This window comes from Amphibalanus amphitrite, unplaced genomic scaffold (assembly GCF_019059575.1).
Source record: "Amphibalanus amphitrite isolate SeventyFive unplaced genomic scaffold, NRLGWU_Aamphi_draft 001579F_arrow, whole genome shotgun sequence".
Taxonomy (NCBI): Eukaryota; Metazoa; Arthropoda; class Thecostraca; order Balanomorpha; family Balanidae; genus Amphibalanus; species Amphibalanus amphitrite.
This window is the reverse complement of record NW_024883072.1, coordinates 33,090-53,795: the sequence shown is the minus strand read 5'-3', so window position 1 is coordinate 53,795 and position 20,706 is coordinate 33,090. Positions and strand designations below refer to the sequence as shown.

The following is a 20,706-nucleotide window of genomic DNA, read 5'->3' as shown; positions in this document are numbered from 1 at the left end:
GCCCGGCCGTTTCTGACGCCCCGCCGCCGTCGTCGCCGCTTTAGCGCCACTTTGTCACTCAGAAGGGCCGTCGTTTTCCGTCGAGCCACATGTGCAACATGTGAAACGTCCCTCCAGCGTCCCGCCACCGGCATGGGACGGCCATCTCAGGCACGAATTAAATCACAGGCTGACTCCGAGGCACCTTCGTAGCGCTCGTAACTCAGAATCGTAATTCAAAAACTCCGAATACCGGGAGCGCTCGGAGTCCCTCCCTTCTCCCAACTCCTGGCTCCTTCATTCCTGCTCACATGACCACCGACACGACGGCCGATGCCGCCACATCGCTAAACTCTCCGCCGCGGCGCTGCAGCAGCTGTCGCTGGGTTAATCATCGCCTCCGGCGGTTAGTTGCTGTCTGCTGAGACCGGAGACAGTCCTTAGCCCCCCTCGCGAGCCAACTCTCCCGTGACTGCTCCGTGTCCCACACACGGCACGGTCGGGCAGCTGGCGCGCGAGGCGCCTCCGATTCCGGAGATTGTATCGCGACCGCCTCAGGCGATTTATGACTAACGGCTGGCGCGTCGGCACCGATGGGCTGGCGCGTCGGGACCGATGGGCTCACTGGGTAAATTCTGAGGGCGGCCCCGGCTCACTGGGTAAATTCTGAGGGCAGACCGGCTCTCTGGGGAGGTTTGGAAGACATTGGAGCAGACTGATTCGCTGCGGACATCTTTAGAGACATCGATATATTTTGGGAAAAATTTGGGAGACGCATACAATACATAGATTGTCCGAGTCATGTTGAGTAGAATCTGGCAGACATAAGGAATATGCAGATTTAGGCGACACATTTGGTCCGCAGACCTATGCGCACCAGAGGAATGGGCATTGGACAATAGCCAATTACTTTATCATACGAAAAACTCAGAACATAAGTTGGCTTGCAACCAGGCAGACTCTGTCAGTTGCCGAGGCTCGTGAGAATTATTTGAGAGGCGCTGTCTGGCGACTGGCGTGGCTCGGCCGATGCTGAGCGCGCCGGCATTGTTGCGTTGCGTGAGGAGGCGCCATCACCTCTGAAGTCTGTTGCCCACTGAAGAGCGACGCCATTATCGGGGAAGACAGACGAGGGCGCATTGTTCGGCTCGCCGTGAAGTACGCGGCAGACGGAGACGCGCTCCCTTCTCGCCGGCACGGGTGGAGAGCGGGTCTCTACTCTCCGGTCGGGGAGGATATGCGGGCATACCAATAACTCCCGTTGGCAGAGTGGAAATAAGTGCGGCGGGTCATGAAGGACGGAGTTCATTGGAGGGAGTCTTCATCGATCGCAGCAATATGCACACGCTACATGCGTTTTATTGCCTATATTTGCTGTCGGTACCGACATTTCTGTATAGTGCTCTATCCATGTTCCAGCGCCCATTATGCATGCTATCTGCATGACAGCTGTAGTAAACTACACTGAAATAGCATTACAGGATTTGGTGGTAGTATCACTTTCCATTTAATTACGCTGCGGCCGGGACTATAGCCACGCTGAGGCAATTACGCTTAAATCCCAATGCTGCAGGGCAATTCAAAGGGATCACAGAGTCCATGGGGACCATACAGTTGCTGTTCACGGGCATAATTATAGTGAATCGCAGGAGACCTTCAATCCCAGAAGAGGAATATTGAACGTTTAAAAACTCGCGAATATGGATGTTTTCGTGTAGACCTTTCATTTATCATGCATGGTATAAAACTGATGAGGGACGACCACCCATTTGGTGTCACAATTATCAGCCGGCCCATTAAAAGCAGCACGTGGTGGTTCACAAAGAATTGGGGGACGATAATCATTACGACCCACAATGTGCTAAAATTCATCGACACATTTTTGCGTAACCACACGTTCAGTTCAGTCTCTCGACAAAAGAATGGACATGCAATAGATGAGGCCGGACCTGCTATCACCCAGATAATTTTCCATACCCGTGATCAATTAGCCACCTTTGACCGGAAAAATAGCCGACGCATCGCAGCATGGTAAATGAAAATAAACTGTGGTTGGTGAGGGGGAGGGCAGAGCACTGGGGCGGCAAGGACAGAGAGCAGGGAGCTGTAGACGTAGGACAGAAGTGGTCAGCTAATGATCAGCAAGGTCACGCTGTACTCGTATGTTGAGACTCGAGCACAATAACCTGCTTCGGGAGCATTGGAAAAAATTACTGCAGGCTCATACTGAGCAATTGTATGACAAGCATGTTGGATGTATTTTAATTGCATTGTATTTGATATTTTTTAATCAAACCTGCACTGTTACGATGGGCGATGACCGAATTCCTGGCACGTCGCACGTCTCACCCCCCCCCCCCCCAGTGTATCCACCTGTCCTATCCGTGTGCAGCGCGGTGGGTCAGTAACCTATCGTCTAACCACCCTGCACTTTATCTGACATGCAGCCTCCCCTCAGTCACAGCACCGATCCCCCCTCCTACCTGTGTTTTAGCGCCTCAATTTGACCCGGCTAATGCGAAACAGCACTCACCTGCGTGCCAACGTGTTATGAAAACATATGACACATTTCTTTGCGTCAGGACCGCTTGGCTGTCTCACTCATCAGCCCCCGAGGCAGCCTGCGAGGCAGTCCCTCAACTGAACAGTGATAAAGGGCCGCCTTCACTCGGGGCTGGAACGTGCGCGGGGAAGGTGCGAACGATGACCCCTCGCAGAGCTGCATCGCACTCGGCGCGCCTCACAAAGCAGCGCGCGTGCGACACATCAAAAGTGACACAGCGGTGCCGAGCACTGGCGCGGCGGCGGCGAACAGTAGCGCAGTAGCGGCGCAGCAGGAGTGCAGGCATAAGACCGGCCGCAGCCCCACCAGCGCCGCACTAAGTGCCGACTGCGTTTTTGCAGCCGTCCCCCGCTGCCCGTGAGCGCCAAGGTGCGCCCCAAGTGGACTCGTAATTCGCCGCAACAGCTGCTCACTGGCATCGACACGACCTGCATAAAGCATACGATTTCAGAAGCTGCCGACCGACCGACCGGGGCGCTGCACTTCGCACTTGGTCCGCCCAAAGGACCGTTAGCACTCGTCTCTACGCCTCGCGCTCAATTGGTTCAGCCACGGCACTGCCGTTACGGCTATAGCAGCGGTGGTGGGTCGTTGGGGTCGTCTCTGATCCGGGCTGAAAGTGTCCCAGCTGGGGCCGCTGTCCGATCTGCCGCCGCACGCGCAATAAGCGCCGCCCAGCTGGGGGTCTGTCGGCGCGACTCCATCCGCGCCCGGCGCCGCTGGACCGCGCCGATAACGATGATTTAGCGGCGGTCAGCGGCCGCCGGTGCGCCGATATTGTCAGCGAGTCGCCGGTGGCGCGGCGGCGCGTCAGATTTGTCGCAGATGGGCCGACATTTCCATCACCGGTCGGTCGTCGGTCGGGGATGTCCCCTGGCGTGTGACAGCGCTGCCCATTGATGACTCATTACGAGAGAAAAAGAGATTAACATAGGTGACGCAAAAAAGATGAAGTTTGAATTTAGACCTTTCACCATATTAAGGTTTTAACGATCTAAGAATTGGGCATTGGGCAGTAAGTTGTTGCATTCGTAATTCAAATAATTTTTTTTTAGACGGGAAGCACTTTTTATTTCCAATATTTTTCTTGACTACTTAGTACTTAATTAAAATAATGCAAAAATTTAATTGCTGACTAATCAAAGGAGACGGCGAACAAGCCTGGGTCCGTCCTGTTCAACATGGAACGACTTCACAGCTGTCCGAAGCCAGTGGTCCTACCATCAGCTTGACATTCTGCTCCCAGTCCAGAATTTTGCCAGAAATGGCACATTCTCAGCATACTCTCCTTCGCGGAAAATTGCAGCGAGCCAGCCAGAAAGCGCCGACCGCGACCCAGCCAGACCAAGTTCCGTAGGCACGCTAAGAACAGCCGACAGCGGAAAAAATCCACATCAAGCCACTGCGTGCGACTGAAAGTGATGACGCCACAATTCGTCAGCCGAGCCAACCGTGAGAATGCAGTAATTAAAAAGAGCTTCACAAAAGACGCGGCCGCATTGGGGCTGAGCTCGGCTGGCGGCTCCCCACTTCTCCACAAATAAAGGGCCGCCGCTGGCAGTTTCTCTCAGACGGGCTGAATTTGTCTGGGCGCTGCAAGGCGGCCTCCGCAGCCGTCGTTATCTGTTTGCCAGGTCAGCGGTGGAGCGGCGCTGCTCGGCTGAGGACGCGCCCGCTCGGAGCCACGCCTCATTACCCCCGGCGCTGCCGTGACGTCGCCGATCGCTGTGTGTGACGTCACGTGACCCCGGGCGGACCGGGGTCACGGGTTCAGGTGTGACATCACCAGGGTCAGGGGAGGCAGCGGCGGCTGCCAGCGGGTGATGAAACTGTTGTCACTGCTGCCCAGTTGAACTGTGTTTCGAGGGTGGTCCGGCCAACAGATGAGGGGACCAGAGTGTGGCATCGCGCCCATACGGACCGTCAACACATATAGAACATGGCGCGTGATGTGCCCAAATAACTTCGGCGGATGTGTGACCCCCGCCAGGCGGCTACAATATTTTGTGAATGAGCGCCAGTGAGAATATTTTGCGAAAACATTCCGATCATAAACACTCCGCATTCCGCATCTTTCCTTTCCCATCACGATCTTCCTACGGCTGCAGCCCCTTTGCAAGGCCTCGGGCTCGATCGCTCATTTCGTTTCCGAAGAGTGTCTGATCCTCCCGTCTACGATGCCTTCAGCTATTAATTCACGCCATCACGAGGTTGGGAGGTGGGTCATGTCGCACTCGGCTCCCCAGGGGCGCCGTTTAGCGCGGGAGGACATCGCCCAGAGACCTGTGCCGGTGCCAGTGCGGCTCACTGTCGGCAGGATAAATAATCCAGCGGCGCCGCTGCCAGCCTTCACAGCGGGGCTCCGATCCAGCCACTCAGCGATCAAGGCTGTTCAGTCACTTTGGTCTTCACCACAGAGGGCAGTGTGATCAGGTCAGGTGCACGACATTGCGGTTAATGCGCCACCGGACATGTGTGGCCGGGTGAGACGCAACAAGCGACTGCAGATAAGGAGCCATCCGATTCAACTTCCTACGGGGGAAACCGATGTTTACATCGCATTCAACCTAATTTGAATGCTTTGTACTACGGAAGGTCGATTACTAACTTCATGGACTGTTTTATTTTTCAGCATTGCGCTACTCGACTGACTGATTTCATCACCGTGGTACCCATATCCAGATGCTGCGGCGCTTCGACAGCGGGTGATACATCATTTACGACCCACACGCGACGTTTTAACCCTGTCCCTTGCCTAAAAAAAAAAAGAAGTATCTTCCACCCACCACCCTCCATAAAACACTTTTGTCAGTTGTAAACGATACGCCCGATTAGTGAAAAGCTGTGTGAAGATGCTCAGTTCAACTACTCCGTTGTGTATCCAAAATTAGCTGGTATGGCCAGACCAGTCGCGGCCATACATCACTAAAGCCATAAACCTATCGTCTGTACGAGAGGCTGCTCTGCGAGGGAGAGTAATGAATATCGGTGTGCGGACCCTCGTGGAGTACGGCTCCATCCCGGGAGCCAATAACGGGTGCCACACGCGACGGAGAGAGACGGAGCGGGTCGCACTCCGCAGGCGTCACCGGTGGGACCCCGCCCGAGCAGTGAACCACCTTACCATGGGAGGTGGGTCGGTAAAATAATGCAATGCTACTTATTATAGCTTTTCGGGGGACAAAGAGTTTGAGAAGGGGTGATTGGATCGTCAAAACGTCATAATGGGAGCATTTCACGTTTTAAACCCTTTTCTTAATTTTAAAATCAGAAAAATGAAAATGGAATTTGCCGTCTTTATCATAATTCCACGCTTAATAATAAGGAAAAGGGCATTAGTCTCACACCTTCGGTCAAATGTTTGCAAACAAAATTTCCAAATAGATGCAGATCCCGTGTAAATACACACCCGTCACTCCGGGCGGTGGCTAATCCCGCTCCCCACCCCTGTGCCACAAACACGCCCGTCCCGGGGCGCGGGGCCGGTGCATCTGCAGCCGTCCCCTCCCTACCCGCCACAACAGTAGCCCGGTGGGTGAGCCGTGTTTGCGTCCGCCGGTCACCAGAATAGCGGCGTGCAATGCCGTGCGGAAGGTGTGTTTACACCGCACGCTTTTAGCACCGGCGCCGGCCGCGGCAGGCCGTCAACAAACGCTGACTAACGCGCTCGATGACAGAGCTGCCGCCGCTGGGGCTGACGGGTGACGGGCTAACGCTTCCTACCCGGTGTCCTCGCGCCGACGGGCCTGACGCTTCCTCCCGGCGCGGCGTCCCGGGCCGTCCTGCACTGACGCTTCTCAGAAAGAAGGGCGATGCCGTGTCGCAAAGGCGCACCCAAAGGAGAGCTTGGCAAAAGGAAATGTTGCATATCAACGTTAGGTACAAGCAATGGCAGTAAAACACATAATGCATAAATGTGCATAGATGATTGTAGTAACCACTAAGTCCCAAGACTAAATTTTTCCAGCCTGTGAACGAGCTACAGAAGCGACCGACGTGTTCCTTTCCCCTGAGCTCCTCTCCTCTTATCACATGGTGCAGCAGAGGGTTCCGGTGGAGATGCGCCCGTCTTCAGTCACGTGTTTCCTGTCAAACTCAGGGGCCCCTTCCGCTGATGGTTGCCTCTTCAGCCCGTCGCCTTCGGTATTATTTCGGTCACACGCGGGTCAAAACAGGGGAGGGGTGCAGTGCAAGGTCTGGCGAATGGAGAGGACGAATTAGGGGGAGCATGGCTAGAGCTCGCTTACACTTATGGCTGTTGAAAAGAGTCGTATGCATCTGCTCTTTCTGCTTTTCGCAAAAGTGAAATGGTCCATGCACCGTTACACGTTTATCCTAACCGAGAAAGGGGATGTGAAAAGCGTGCACTAGAGTTAGCATCGCCAGAACCAGATGTAGTTAAAAGTGCACGCTTTATTAGAGCAGTCTGCAAGGTCTGAGGAAAAACGCTTACGAACTCATCACATCATATCAAAACCATCAGTGATATCGCATAAACGGATAAACACGTGAAGCTCTTCCGAGTATGGTGCAAGACAGCAAGAGTATCTGCTTTTAGTTTTGTTTAAGTGAACGTTTGCCTAAGGTAAATATGGTGTGAAAATTGAGTGATAGTAGGTCATGGTACATTCACTTATAAGTGTATGTCAACCAAAAAGTAAATAGACAAACTGAAAAATGTTCTGTGTTTTAAAGACATATGTTCTCCATTGCACAAGCTGTTTTATCTTCAGATTGACAGTGTTCTGTCGGTACAGCGTTTGACTATAGTGACATGTTAATTTCCTCGGAATTACGCCATGTATTATCTAAATATGGGTCAGCTCTTTAGATCACACTAAGCAGAAGAATAAGCAACACACCTATTCCCGGGTTATGCATGACGCTAGCCAAAACAAAAACAAAACAAAAAATCCTCGCTTACCATTCACACGCTAACAACTCTTCACTTATCTCACTTGTCTGACAGGAGCCTGGCGACGAAATCTCACCGGGGTCTAAGCGGGTCGGTCAGAGGATAAAGTATAACAAACGTGCCATTACGGCGCCATGATGTCGTCAGAATTCCTGACAAACACCGGCTGTATGTCACGCCAGACAAACATCTACTTCACGACCTCGTTATCATCGGCCGACAAATTCAACCATCCGCCAAAAGTCACATCGCTTCTTTGTCGCGGCCGAAATCGGCCTCACATCTCACCACAAATTTCACTGCGAGGTACTGCTACCCTGTGACGTCACTAGCCCACCTGCTGTGCCCGACGGTGGTCAGGGCGATCTACGGGCGATCAGCTCCCCCCCCCCCCTCGTCACAGGGCGCGGCTGTTTGTTAGTTTTTGTGAGGCTAATGATCTCATTGTGACACGCGGATAAACAGACGCGCTGGTAGGAATAGGCAGGAGCGCCGGCGCGGCCTTTACGAGCCCAGAATGGCCCCAATGCGCGCCGCTAGATAGACCTCGTGTGTATACAAGTCTGGATCGCGGCATCTTGATGGCGATGATCTCGATGGCCGAATGTAATGAAACGGAGTGGCTCTGCCGCCTGACCACCTCACAGCCGGCACGTAGACCGGCAGAAGTCACGAATAAAATGAGCCAAACGTCTACGAGGGTTCTCTGAGAGTGCTCCAAACGTATTCCGGATTCTCAGAACTAGGCTACATCAAGGATGCGACGCGGGCTTTTTAGCATGCCACTCACGCATCTGGGACGCATACCTGATTTCATTTCGTCCCGGTGAATCCGCCTGTGATCTGCCGCGCGGCATGCGTGAGAGCTCCGCTCGGCGCCTGCGTCGGTAGGCTGTACCGGCGGGCGGTGTGTGCTGCGGCACAGCCTACCTGGCGCCGCCGCGGTGAGCGGAGCGGCCGGTGCCGCGCGCGATGACGCTATCTCGGCAGGCCCCGATACGTCAGCGTCACCGAACATTTTCCCGCGCCGTAAAAAGGCACGCAAGATCGAGCGCGCGTCGCCGCGCCGCATTGTGCCGGCGCTCAGTATTCTCCGCGGCCGCGGCCGGTTGTAATCTGGTTGCGATCTGCCGCACCAGAAACACATCTGGCTCCTGACCGGCCGGCGAATTGAGATTCACCCGGCATCTGGCCGCTGTTCATGGTTTTTGTATCGCGCTTTGATCTGTGACGGGTCAGTGCGACTCCCATCCGTGGACTTCTGCGTCACGGGCGGATCTCCTCGATCCCCAGAGAGAGAAAATTGGCTGCCGGATTTGGCCGCGATCGGTCCCGATTTAGCCGCAGATCAATCACCCGTGAAACCTGACCTCTGGACGGCGCGGTCGGGGTGAGTGGCCGTCACCTGCGCCTCCCTCCCCGTTATCTCCCCCAGTTCCGGCAATTACAGTGCCGGCTACAAAACAGCCGCCGAGATACCAAACACCGCGGGGAAGGACAGGCGCGTGCGGCGTTGACGCTCGAGACGGCACGCATGCGGCGGGGGACGCCCGAAGACGCCCTCTCCCCGCGCGGCGCGTGCGGTGGGGACGTCGCAAACAGGCTGCGTCTCCACCTCGCTTCATTAGCGCCGCGTGCGTCGCCGTTCGAGTGAGGTCCCCGCCGTCGGGGTTGGGGTAGAGCGAGGGAGTTCGCCCTCTCCTCTGGTGGGCGGAGCGGAGAGGAACCCCGACAGGGTGGAGAGGTGGACACGGGACGGACACCGGCAGCTGCTCGGAACACCGCCGGCCCGGCCCGGATCCGGAAACGATCAGAGCCGGCGGCCGCCTTGTTAACACGCGCCGCGCGCCAGGTGGGCAGTTGTGCGTGTCTGAGACGCCCCAGACAGCTGCATGATGGCAGGCGGTTTGACAGCTCCGCCGCCTCCTCTGCCGCTCGTGCTGAGCGCCTGTCAAAAACCTCATACCTCGTGCTGCAGTGACATGGACGCGCGTGTCAAACGCGCCCGTCATACGCGGCGCACACGTCAGCTGCGGCTGCTGACTGGCCTTTGAAGGCGGGCCGACGTGAAATGGACCTTTCCCACGACACGGCGGCTCTCCATCTCGGTCCGATGCAGCCCGATGTCGCCGACAGGCGGACAAACGTCTTGGCGGCGCTATCAGCAGGAGGCGTCCGCCAACCGACCAGCCAACATCCCGGCAGCCGGGGTCGTCCAAACTACACGACAAAATGGGCTGTAGCAAAGATTGGCCGCAGGGGAACTAGCTGGGCTGTCGCATGACTAGCGATTTCAGTGTCTAATCGGTAGACAAAAAAAAAAATGTCTGAAGTGAGATCAAAAGAGAAATGCACTTATCATCGATAAACCACTAACGATCTGTTTCCTTCTACCATTAGTTTAGATTCGCTTCGAATGCTCGAATTATTCTAGCATCAATGAATCTCTCGAGTCGTCGAAGAGCCAATTTGCAAACTTCTTACTTCATTCCGCAAGTTTCTCAAACGGTTAAAAACATACCAACATAACTTTCAAATTCCCAGATATCCTGCCGGCAGCCCACAAATTCCTTAGTGCTGTGTCCTCCTCAAGTATTTGGAGGTTTTAACTCAAAGATACCCCAACCCAGAGGTTGTGCGCGGTCCAAATTTTTTAATTAGACTTCCCTCAGAACTCTTACAGCCTTCCCCTCCCTCGGGAGTTTCCGCACCGAGATACACCAAACCGCCCTCACCATGATAGCATTGACGGTCTGAGAAGAGATCCAGATCTCCGCAGTCAGAAGGGAAGATCCCGATCTCCCGGTCGTCAGCCCTATAGGACGACCTACCGCCGTGATTCGGAGCAGATAGCTGGTCGCGTGTCGCGCCGATCCGCCTCCAATCTGACGTCCGCCGATCCATATGCAAGTGGTGCGGACCCGGATTCAAGTGAGCGGGGAGGGGAGGGGGGGGGGGTCTGCGTGACGGCGGCGCGGGAACGGTAGGGGGAGGGGGCGATAGGGCACGCGGCTTTCGGGGAGCTATGGGGGACAGTTCCAGGCAGCCCCTCCATAAATCAAGTGAACCGGATGAATCACACGGGGGTCGACGCTGTGACTCACAAAAGATCTCGGCGATAAACTTGGCCCTGGTGGTCGCCCCTTTCCCGTTACTAATAAGCCTGAATGGCCAGCGGAACAGCGGAAGCTTCAAAGATTAGCACACGACCAAAAACCGCACCTCGTTTGGGATAGTAAACATGCAGCGCGTCAGAGAGGCAACCCATCGAAACCGATGACTGATGACCGGCTAATAGAGCGACGGTGAGCCAATGACGTCATTATAAGCTGTCCGGGAGGAGCAGGTGATTGATATTAAGCGTAGTAGCCTGATTAGATCAATAATCCGAACTAAAGCCGGGCTGGCGCGCCCGTATGACCCCAGATGATAAACATGGAGCCAGAAGGCGGAGTGAGAGTCTGATTTACAGTCGAAGCGGCATATATCGAGCTGGGGCAAAGTAAACATTGATAAGTAGTCGCTTAGGTTAGGAAATTTCGAGCAAGAGCGAGATAAATTAGTTAACAAATTAGTCATTTTGACATAATTCCCCATTTCCTCCGATTCCTCTCCTTGTCCGGTCTTTGAGTTACCTAACCAGACGCAACGTCGAATTAATTCCATGTCACCAAGTCAGTAAACATAACTCTAAGTGTTCATTCAAATTTAACAATCATTCATGAACTATATCATCCATTTATAAACGTCTTTGACGTTTGCAAAACAATTACATGTAGGGCGCGGGGCTAAAATGTACGGGTAATGCACTGCAGTGATCGGTCTTGCTATGTCATGATGTAAAATCCCCACGAGAATAGTATGAATTTAGGAAGGGTATCGTCTGCGTTTTATTGAAATACACGCCTTCCCAAGCCCAAATTAGCTTCAAACAGTTCAAGCAACATTAGGCAAGTTCAATACGAATGAATAGAACGACAATATATCAATCTTTATTGCAGCGGCGCATTAAAAACTCCTTCCATGAAGCAGTACAGGAAACAATAAATTCTTCTGAACATATCACACGCCATTAGCAGAAAATAATGCATCGGGTCCATTCAGTTAACTTTATTGCCTGTTAAAAGCATACGACTTCAGCCCAATATACTTCATGCACTGATAAAAGTTGCCTCGAGCGCTATCACAACTGACAATCACCCACCTTCGTGGTTTTCTCCGAGTGTCCGTCTGTTGGACATGGCTCCGGCCTCTCTCCTCTGGCCGTGTCTGCAGCTCTCCCTCCCTCTCTCTCTCCTCGGTACGGTACCGCAGCGCCCACCGTCACGCCGCCGCCGCTCCGCCCGCCACACAACGCGCGACACACTCGCGGCGCTCCGTGCCGTACTGCCGCCTACCCGCGGCTCGACCCGGGCGACCAACAACCCCGCCCCTCGCCCCCCCCCCGCGCAGGCGCACTGACAAGCGCCGGCTACCCGCCAGCGGCACGGCGCCGCGGGCGCTGTAGATCGCAGCCGAGGGAACCACAGACACACTGGGGAGCATGGCCAACGCTTTGGCCAACGCGACGCCCACGCGCCCGCCTCAGAAGCGCGTGGACTTGAACAGAGAGGATGACCTTGACCGATTGTGTCGGAGGACATCCATCTCAGCGGAGGTATCGAAGGAGCTCTCTCGGAAGTCTAGCTCGGGTTTTGAGACGCTCCCGGGAGGGGACAGGGACAGTGTGCGAGGGGTTTCGCTCCTGAACGAGTAGGCTGGAGGAGGCTGACGGACGCTAGCGTACAGCTGCTCCATGGTGCTGTCGGACGCTGAGGAGCTCGTGGTGCTCTCGGAAGAACCAGACAACAGCGCTGGGAAAGAGAGGTGGTGTGGTTAATGCGACGCTAATACGACGCCCGTTTCTTGCAGTCGCGACGCTTTGAAGTTGTTTATGCTGTAAGTTATTGAAGTGGTGTGGCAATGGCATGGTAAACAGCCGCGATTTACCGTGGTGTCTGCGACACGGTCATGGATGGCAGAAAACATAAACATAACGAGCGTTTTTATTGGAGACGGAATATTTCCGGACACTGTAGTGCCGGATAAATCGTGTGACTAACCCCTTGCTGTAACTTTACAATATTTCCCACACTGAGACACATTATTAGATTTTTATTCCGTGTTCTGATTTAAAACTAGACTGGTCGAAAAAAGCTGTTAAAAACTGTGTCGAACTAACCCATCCTTCCTGTCGATAATAAAAGCCGAGGATTGGTGCAAGCAGCCCAGCCGTTTTTAATTTGCATTCTTTTTCAGCGTGACTCGCCAAAATTAATCTGGTTGAATAAGGACAGGTGATATAATGTTTCACTGCAATGCTCTTATAGCCGCGGTTACCGCATTGAATCTCTTGTAAAAAGTTTCTACAGCTCCGACTCGCCTCTGTGTCCGAAGTTGGCCGTGAAGCTGGTCGTCGCCGGCCGGCTGACGGGACTGGCGAACCGGTAGGGTTGTCTGACGGCCACCTCGTCCACTGTGTGCAGGACGTCATCACCCAGCTGGGGACTGCCCAGCCGGCTGGTCTCCCGGCTAAAGGTGCCCGTGTACAGGCTGGGCGTGCCTCCGCCGGCCACGCAGAATAACTGACCTGCAACGGACAGGTCACTTCATAGAACAGCAGTAAGATGTAAGATGTTCGATTGAGATAACATTTATTACTTTTATTCCAGAATAGCTGACCTGCAACGGACAGGTCACTTCACAGAACAGCAGTAAGATGTAAGATGTTCGATTGAGATAACATTTATTACTTTTATTCAATTTCTACTGAATAAAGTTTACAACATTCTACACCCATCGCTTTATATTTCTCTATCTTCCGTTACAAAAATTAATTTTGCTAAATCACCTGATATTCAGCTATTTTCGATGCATGACGAAAGCAAAGCCACATCCGTTTCACCATCCAATGTCGATTTCAGCTCACCTCCGGTTCTGGGCCGTTTTTTGTGCGCGCGCCACGTGCGCCAGCCAAAGAACAGAGCTGTGACGACCAGGACAGTGGAGACGAGGACGCCGAACACGATCCCCAGAATCAGCAGCAGACTGCTGCGGGATAAACAGCAACGATGACAGGTTATAGCCCGTGTGGGTGACAAAACTAATGATTATACAATACGCATTTCAAAAATCGATTCCGTTGGCTCTGTTGTTTATCACACAAGACTCTCTGAAAAATAATAAACAGGGAGGGAATGAGTAAACATGAGTCCGTGAGGTAGTGCTAGTGACGTAAAAAGGCAGCCTTAATTCAATCCGGAACACCCTATTGCCTATCACACATGACTAACTGAAAAAATAAACCGGGATACAATGAACAAACAGGAGTTCATGACGTATTGCTGTTGTCAGGTACGCATGTTCAGCCGCCAAGCATCACGTTTGAATGACAATAGTATGTCGTCATGTCTCAGTTATGAATAGTTTTGTGTATAGACCTGTCATGAGAAGCGCCGTCAAATGTTTCATCGACGGGCGGTTTAGCATCAGCTGCCAATGTGTCACCTGTCATCGACGGCCGATGACAGATACAGATGACACTAGCTGTCACTTTTCAAACCGTGGCCAGCGATCGAGGTTCTTGCATACGCTGATCGTATGGGGGCGATCGATGTAATGCCGATCTGAAGCTGGTTTGGGTGGGCCACTGGGCCAGTTAGAAGCCTCGACACCGGGTCTGACATGACAGGACGGGGAGACCCGCGTCTGGGGCCGGCGCAACGCTGTTCGCAGTGACAGGAGACACCTCTAGCGCTACCTTTAGAGTACCGCGACAGACTCCGGCCAGTACCACGGCACACCCGGCATGTTATCGGCGCACAATCTCGACGGGCACACGATCTCAGGAAGCACACCTGGCCAGTGGGCACTAGGCAGACTCGGCAAATCGGGAAGAGAAGTGTCGATTACCATGTATTTTGCTGACACGACACGTTAAACGACACAACTGCTGCAGGCTGGAAGTCATGTTGAACTGAATATACATACAATCTCTGTGATCAGATGTTAGATTAATAAATTATGAAACAAGCATCCCGTATCAAATAAGGTGCATTAATGCTTTGAGCAGAGCTCACTGAAGCCTGCTGAGCAAATCTTCTTGCTCGTTGTAACTTGTATGAATGGTAAGATAAGAGATCCAACTTGGCTGGTCTATCCGTTCGGTACCCTTTGATTCATATCTTATGACTCATCCATCGTTCAATACACCATGTCTATGGGATATTGGGTTGCCTTGTAATACCTTTCCGGGTCGGTCACCACGTTTTGGAATTCGATCGATAGCGGATCGCTCTAGTACGGCGTGTGACCGTAAAGTCATGGACCACCCATGTGTCCATGGCCCGTTTCGACCACGGCGCGTGCCAAGCGTTCCCCAGCTACCTTTGGTTCAGGCATCCGGTGCGACCGTAGGACCGTTTGGATCGAGAACGGTCCGAGATGCTGGTGGTCTATGACCTTTGTGGAACGCCTGGTGAGTGGGGAAGTCGCTCGGGTTTCCTTGTTCATAATAGCACCCGATGGTATTCACCAATTACCAATTACAGCAAACTATTGACGTTCGTTCCCGTTCTAGTTATAATATTGCAAGGAGGTAGTTATTTTCCTTCTCTCTCATCAGTCCTAATGAGGTCGCAGTTTGCAGAGAGCAGTGCCTATCGAACACGAATCTCTCTTGCGCACATCTCCAGCCCCAAGGATTGATGGATCCTGAGGCACACAGCACCCACACAAAAAGACGCATCACTTTCATCGAGGGTCAGGGGTCAGCGCAAAAAAACGACGGGCCGCTGCGTCAGCTTGATTGGGTCCGAACGATTGCACCCAATGACCCGGATAGTTCTCAGGGAGGCCATACGAGGTCACTGAAAGGAGGTCTCATCCTCTCGCTGTATGTCTAGGAAACAGCCTACATAATGGAGATAAGGGGAGGTAGCGCTTAGTGACAGCATGGCTAACACATCGAGGATTTTCAGGACTAGGACGGTAAATGCACCACCAAACGAATATCTGTCAGACATCACCACTCCTTGAAAGTGCAGCACAAGGTAAGGCGAGACACAAATGGTGCACATTTCACCATTAGGTGCGTGGCTAGCTGAGTGGCTGTGAGATGCGATATGCAGGAGAAAACGGAAGGCACTTTGTGGTTTCATGTAGGCGGTGGCTGGTGTGAGTACGTCAATTTGATAACACGAAGATAGCTTAGGTTGTACTGAGCCACGTGCACCCGTAATACAACGGGTGAGGGGTGAGGACATCACATTTGGAGAGGGTAAGTGACAATGAACCAGAGGCGGATCCAGCTCAGAGTTTTTTTTTTGGGGGGGGGGGGCAAACCATAACAATTTATCGATTCTTTCCATGCCTCGTCCATAGGCGTGATGTTAAAATTATGCCGTTTGGGAGGGGGGGGGGGCAAATGCCCATTATGCCCCCCTGGATCCGCCACTGCAATGGACCCATAATTCTGTTCGCGGCTCGCGCGATTTCTCATTTGTTGGCGCTCTTTCCTTGCTTGGGTATAAGGCCTATGTTTAGTTGAAAACAATTATGCTTTTGCGATAATCCATCAAAGCTATGCAACTTATTATCAGTAAATGCTACTGTGATGACACGTCACTATAGCTTCACTAACAAACCCGAACCCCGAACCCCGTATCCCCCGCTCTCCAGTCTGTATTGCTGTCGGGCCGGCGACCGCTGACCTGGCATTGGCTGGGACCGGCGCGGCGCCCCGCTCCGTCCCTCCCTCGACTGAGGCCGGACAGCAGTAGCGGTAGGTGGCCGTCCCACAGCAGTACAGAGGCTCAGCCTCGCCCGGCGGACACGCAAAGCCGTTGTTCCAGTTGCCGATGCTGTCAACGTACCCGGGACAAAACGGGTCCCGCAGGAGCACTGAAACAGAGAGAGGGGAGAGGGAGATAGAGGGGAGAGTGTCACTCGGTGACCTGCCACCAGCCGACACGGGTCCCCGACACAGGTCCCACAGGACCACTGACACACAGAGAGGGGGAGGGGGAGGGGGCGGTGACCTCCCCGGCCCGGTGACCGACGCGACACGGGCTCACGTGAGGCTGGACCGGCATGGTCTCACGTGACTGTACCGATACAGGTCCCATATGACCCGAGTACTGACGCCGACACGAGTCCCACGGGACCGGGCCGACACGTGCTATAGAGAGGGGTGGGGAAGTGACCACCAGAACAAAAATTGTGACTGGTGCTCGGAAGGGAGCGAAAAGGAGGGAGCGTGACTTTTTGCTGTCCGAGTCATTCAGCTTATGTGCACAGGCCATGCACAATAAACGTTTGAAGTTGGTATAGTTGAAAAATGCATAATGCATTTGGGGCATTCCACGTCAAATCGAACAAAAATCGGCTGTTTTGCACCTTACCATCAGCGATTTCATTATAAATTTGTGAGCGAGTTCCTGTGTCGCCCCGGACATTACATTGATGTTTTTTGCACATTCTGACCACAGGTCTTCTAAATATAGGGCATCAAATTTTTACAAAATGTTGCATCTTTATACTTTTTGAACGACCATAACTTTGGTTGTACTTGTTTGATTTGAATGAAATAAACCTTACTGTTTAGGTAATTTCTTAAGCATTTGTTTAGAATTGCATCGACTTAAATATATGACCTTGAAATTTGCTTAACTCTGTTCTTAAGCACAAAAATTGAAATAGCAGAAAACACGTCACCTTCGATTTGGCTCATTTTCATATATTTTATTGCCTACCATATTCTTAACAACCTGTGAAAAAATTAGAGTGGGCCATTCATAAGTTTGGAAGAAAATGGCACATATGCAAACGTATGTTAGCACGCGCAGTGGTGAGTGGAGGGGGAAGAGTGAATTTCGCCCCACCCCTCCTGTTTTTCGCCAATATCTCATAATATTGATGCGAAATTACTTATGGCTACCTGTCCAGAATTGAATTGCACATCTCATCGTGCAAGCAATAAGAAAATCGGTTCACAACTGTTCTAGTAATAGCGGTGTAAAGAGAACATCCTGTCGCCGCGGCGACGCGGCGACTCGGCAGCCGGCGCCGACCGCTACGCGCCGCCTGAATTGTAGACTGTGCCGGGACGGAACGGAACGGTTCCGTCTTTACATCGCGCTCCTTACCGCTGATTACGTTCGATTCGCGTCAAATTTTGTGAGAAGACTAAGAAATGTACAGGCAAGCTTATGGTGAAAGAATTCTGAAAATAGGTTGGTAAACAATTGAAATATGAACGTGTAAACACAAAATTGTGACTGCTGCGTTTCCCGCGTCGGCCGATCCCGCCTCAGCCGGCGACATGTTACTTTAGCAGGACTCTAACTGCCATATTTATTATCGGATTAACTAGAAATTCCCCATTCATATTCAAAAATGTATGTTCTTTCGTATAGTGAAGATCAAAAGACGTGAAGATATCGTTGCGTGATAATGTTTTCGTTGAATTTATTTCATGATGCATTTCCACACGGCTCAAAATTCACCGCAAAATACCGTTTGCCTGAGACACTTTTACAATGGAACGTGAATGTTTGACTACGATGACTATGCATTTCCATTCTCGCAAAGTTTGGGATATCACTTATCAGCAATCATTCATTTCAGGAAGTGTACACAAGCAAGCATGTCTTGACTCTGTATTTCAAGGCATGTCGGTTGCGTGATGTTGATGCATGAAAACGGCGTTTGCCGCGAACGTTATGAATGGCTCACTCCAATTTTTTCACAGATGGTTAGGAACATTGTGACGGACATAATATGTAAAATTACTCGAATCGAAGGTGGCGTGTTTTTTCCTATGTAAATTTTTCTGTTTTAATTCAAGGTCAAATGCATTTCAAGGTCACTTCAATTTAATTTTATAATTAAAAATCAAAGCCTTATTAATTGCCTACAAGACCCTGTTAATATCATTTTGATACCAGAAAAGGAACCAGAGTTGTAAGCATTTTAAAAAATGATGTGTGGCATTTTTGGCTATATTCGATGACCTATATCTCGGCGATACGTTATCAAATTTCGAAAATATTATACGTAACTCAGTTTTGAACCATGCCCAGTCTGCCTACAAATTTTCAGAAAAATCAAAGGGATGACGGATTTCGGTGTTTGATTTGACGTGGAATGCCCCATTTACAGTATTACCTGCATGGTGTCTAAAATCTAATTGTTCTTAGTCAAGAGAAGATCAAATAAAATTCAATTGGTATTTGGTGCTGTCACATCAAATCATCCGCAGCAAGTAGCATTTGGTCTTGGATAGTCGATTCAATTTCACCCAAATCCCGGAGACGACATCCCGCAGCAAGCTTGATTGACAGCTTAGATGGATTGCAGCTTATTCCATAAAACAATGTAAGTGCAGCTTAATCTTCATTGACATGAATAATGCAACCATTCGTACACAACGACGCACCAAACAATGTTGATAATCTTCGGAACACATCTATTTGAAAACCGGAAGTAATTCCTTTGTCGGCGCTACAAACACAATCAAACTGCGTCGTAATCGTCACCACGCCGTATCGCGCCATTCCCCGGCAGCCGCCCCATTTGGCCGACAGCTATTGGCTGAAGATTTGCATGTAAAGTGTCGCTCGCTAGGATCGCTGACTGGATCGTAGCTCCCCTGTTCTGGTGCGGCTGTTCGCACCCCCGTTATAGTCGGAACAGAACTGTCGGCGAGACCCGTACGCTGAGTGGAGTGCCTGTTGGTAACTGCCTCGCGCACTCTTTCGATTGCGAGAAAGGTTTGCTGAATTCAGGTCATAAGAGTGTCGGTGCCTGTTATGCAATCCGAGCATGTTCAATGTTAGTGTTACTTATCTTTTACTTTTTCAATAAAAAGTACAATTTGTCATTTTTCTATGAATTTGCTCTGATAACCTTTCGATCTCTTGTGTTTTCCCCTGTCATGTTTTATTGCCGGGGGAGTTTGATATTCATCTACATTCTCTGAGTTATCATTTGTTTCACGAGTGTGATAAGCAGAAGATGCCGCGAAGCACAGGCGGCGATTATGACATCATATTCACCGACTCGTGTCCTGGATTGTCTCCAGATGCGACAGACGCGCACACAGCCGCCCTAAGCGGCACAAAAACGATGGAGACAGATCGGTCGACGGTCGGAGACCCGGCGCCATGATGGCTGTCCCTGCGTGAAAAGGAGGAACGACGGTGGGATAATACAGACCGGCTCAGCCAGTCCAGAAAGGCCCCTCAGAGATGAATAAAGAGACGATAAAAATAAATTGTGTGAATAAATTATCACGACCGCTAAGCCGCTCGTGAATTACGAAGATGTCATGAAAACTGCATTTGCGATTCAACAGGGTCGTTTGAGTGACGGATAGAGGAAAGCTCTCGTTTTATTATGTTCATGGTGTTAGAAAGGATTTGATAGAAAGAGGTAGGAGAGGTAGGGGAGAAGCTGAAAAACCCTTAAATCTTCGATGCTTGATTGCGTACATTTCCTATGTCCATTTTGCTTTTTAAAACTAAGTTATTTTATTGCCTGTTACGGTAATTATTAACCATTTCCTTCCTATAAGCAGAGCAAATTAACCCGCGCCCTGCTGGGGGTCCTGGATTTCCACGCCCTGCTGGGGGGGGGGGGGTGTTTGAACACCCCCCCTTCTAACTCGGCTCCTGGGCCACGTAGCGATACGCGGAAGGCGGCGTTCGAAAGAGCGTCAAAAATAATGAGGAAATCACTTCGGTCCATTTTTTGGTCAGGTCAAAGGTCAGGTCACCAGAGGTCATTGAAGGCAAAATTTCGCCGATTTCCAGGTCGAATGTCGACAATTTCCAAGAAGCCAACGCATAACTCGGGAACCAATGGAGCTACAGCGCCGCGGAAAAGCGCATTCGATAGCCCTATTAGCGCCCTTTCTGAGTAATGTTCTCAGATTTGACCTAACGTCAACGGTTTTGCCTGCAGGGGGCAAAAACTGCAAAAATAGCCGATTTTTTCGGAAACAGTTTTTCTGCAATAACTTTTGACCCAAGCCTTGTACGAGCTTACTTTTACCGGCATCGTGTTCCTCTCGTCAAGACGCATCGAATGAACTATAAGTTGACCTTGAAAGGTCAACTTGAAAATTTGACCTCAGGTCAAGGTCATGACCTGACCGGAAAGGGTCATGTTGCATATCAGTCGATCCGTATCGTCGAGCTGAACACATCTA

At 51.5% G+C, this 20,706-nt stretch overlaps 1 protein-coding gene across 2 annotated transcripts in view; it reads right to left on the bottom strand.

Annotated features, from left to right (window-relative positions):
* LOC122373962 overlaps positions 1-20,706 on the bottom strand; it is a 74,195-nt gene that overhangs the window by 25,887 nt on the left and 27,602 nt on the right. Inside the window, exons 2-5 of one of the 2 annotated variants that reach the window (XR_006255131.1) lie at positions 16,208-16,397; positions 13,426-13,547; positions 12,880-13,086; positions 11,662-12,310 (exon numbers count right to left, since the gene is read on the bottom strand). Coding sequence is in view for 1 of the 2 variants with exons in the window: in XM_043352423.1 (XP_043208358.1) it covers positions 11,662-11,698 (37 nt within the window). In the remaining variant the exon portion in view is untranslated. Of the gene's footprint in view, positions 1-11,661; positions 12,311-12,879; positions 13,087-13,425; positions 13,548-16,207; positions 16,398-20,706 lie in introns of those variants that run through there. The other variant, XM_043352423.1, reaches the window with a different exon arrangement.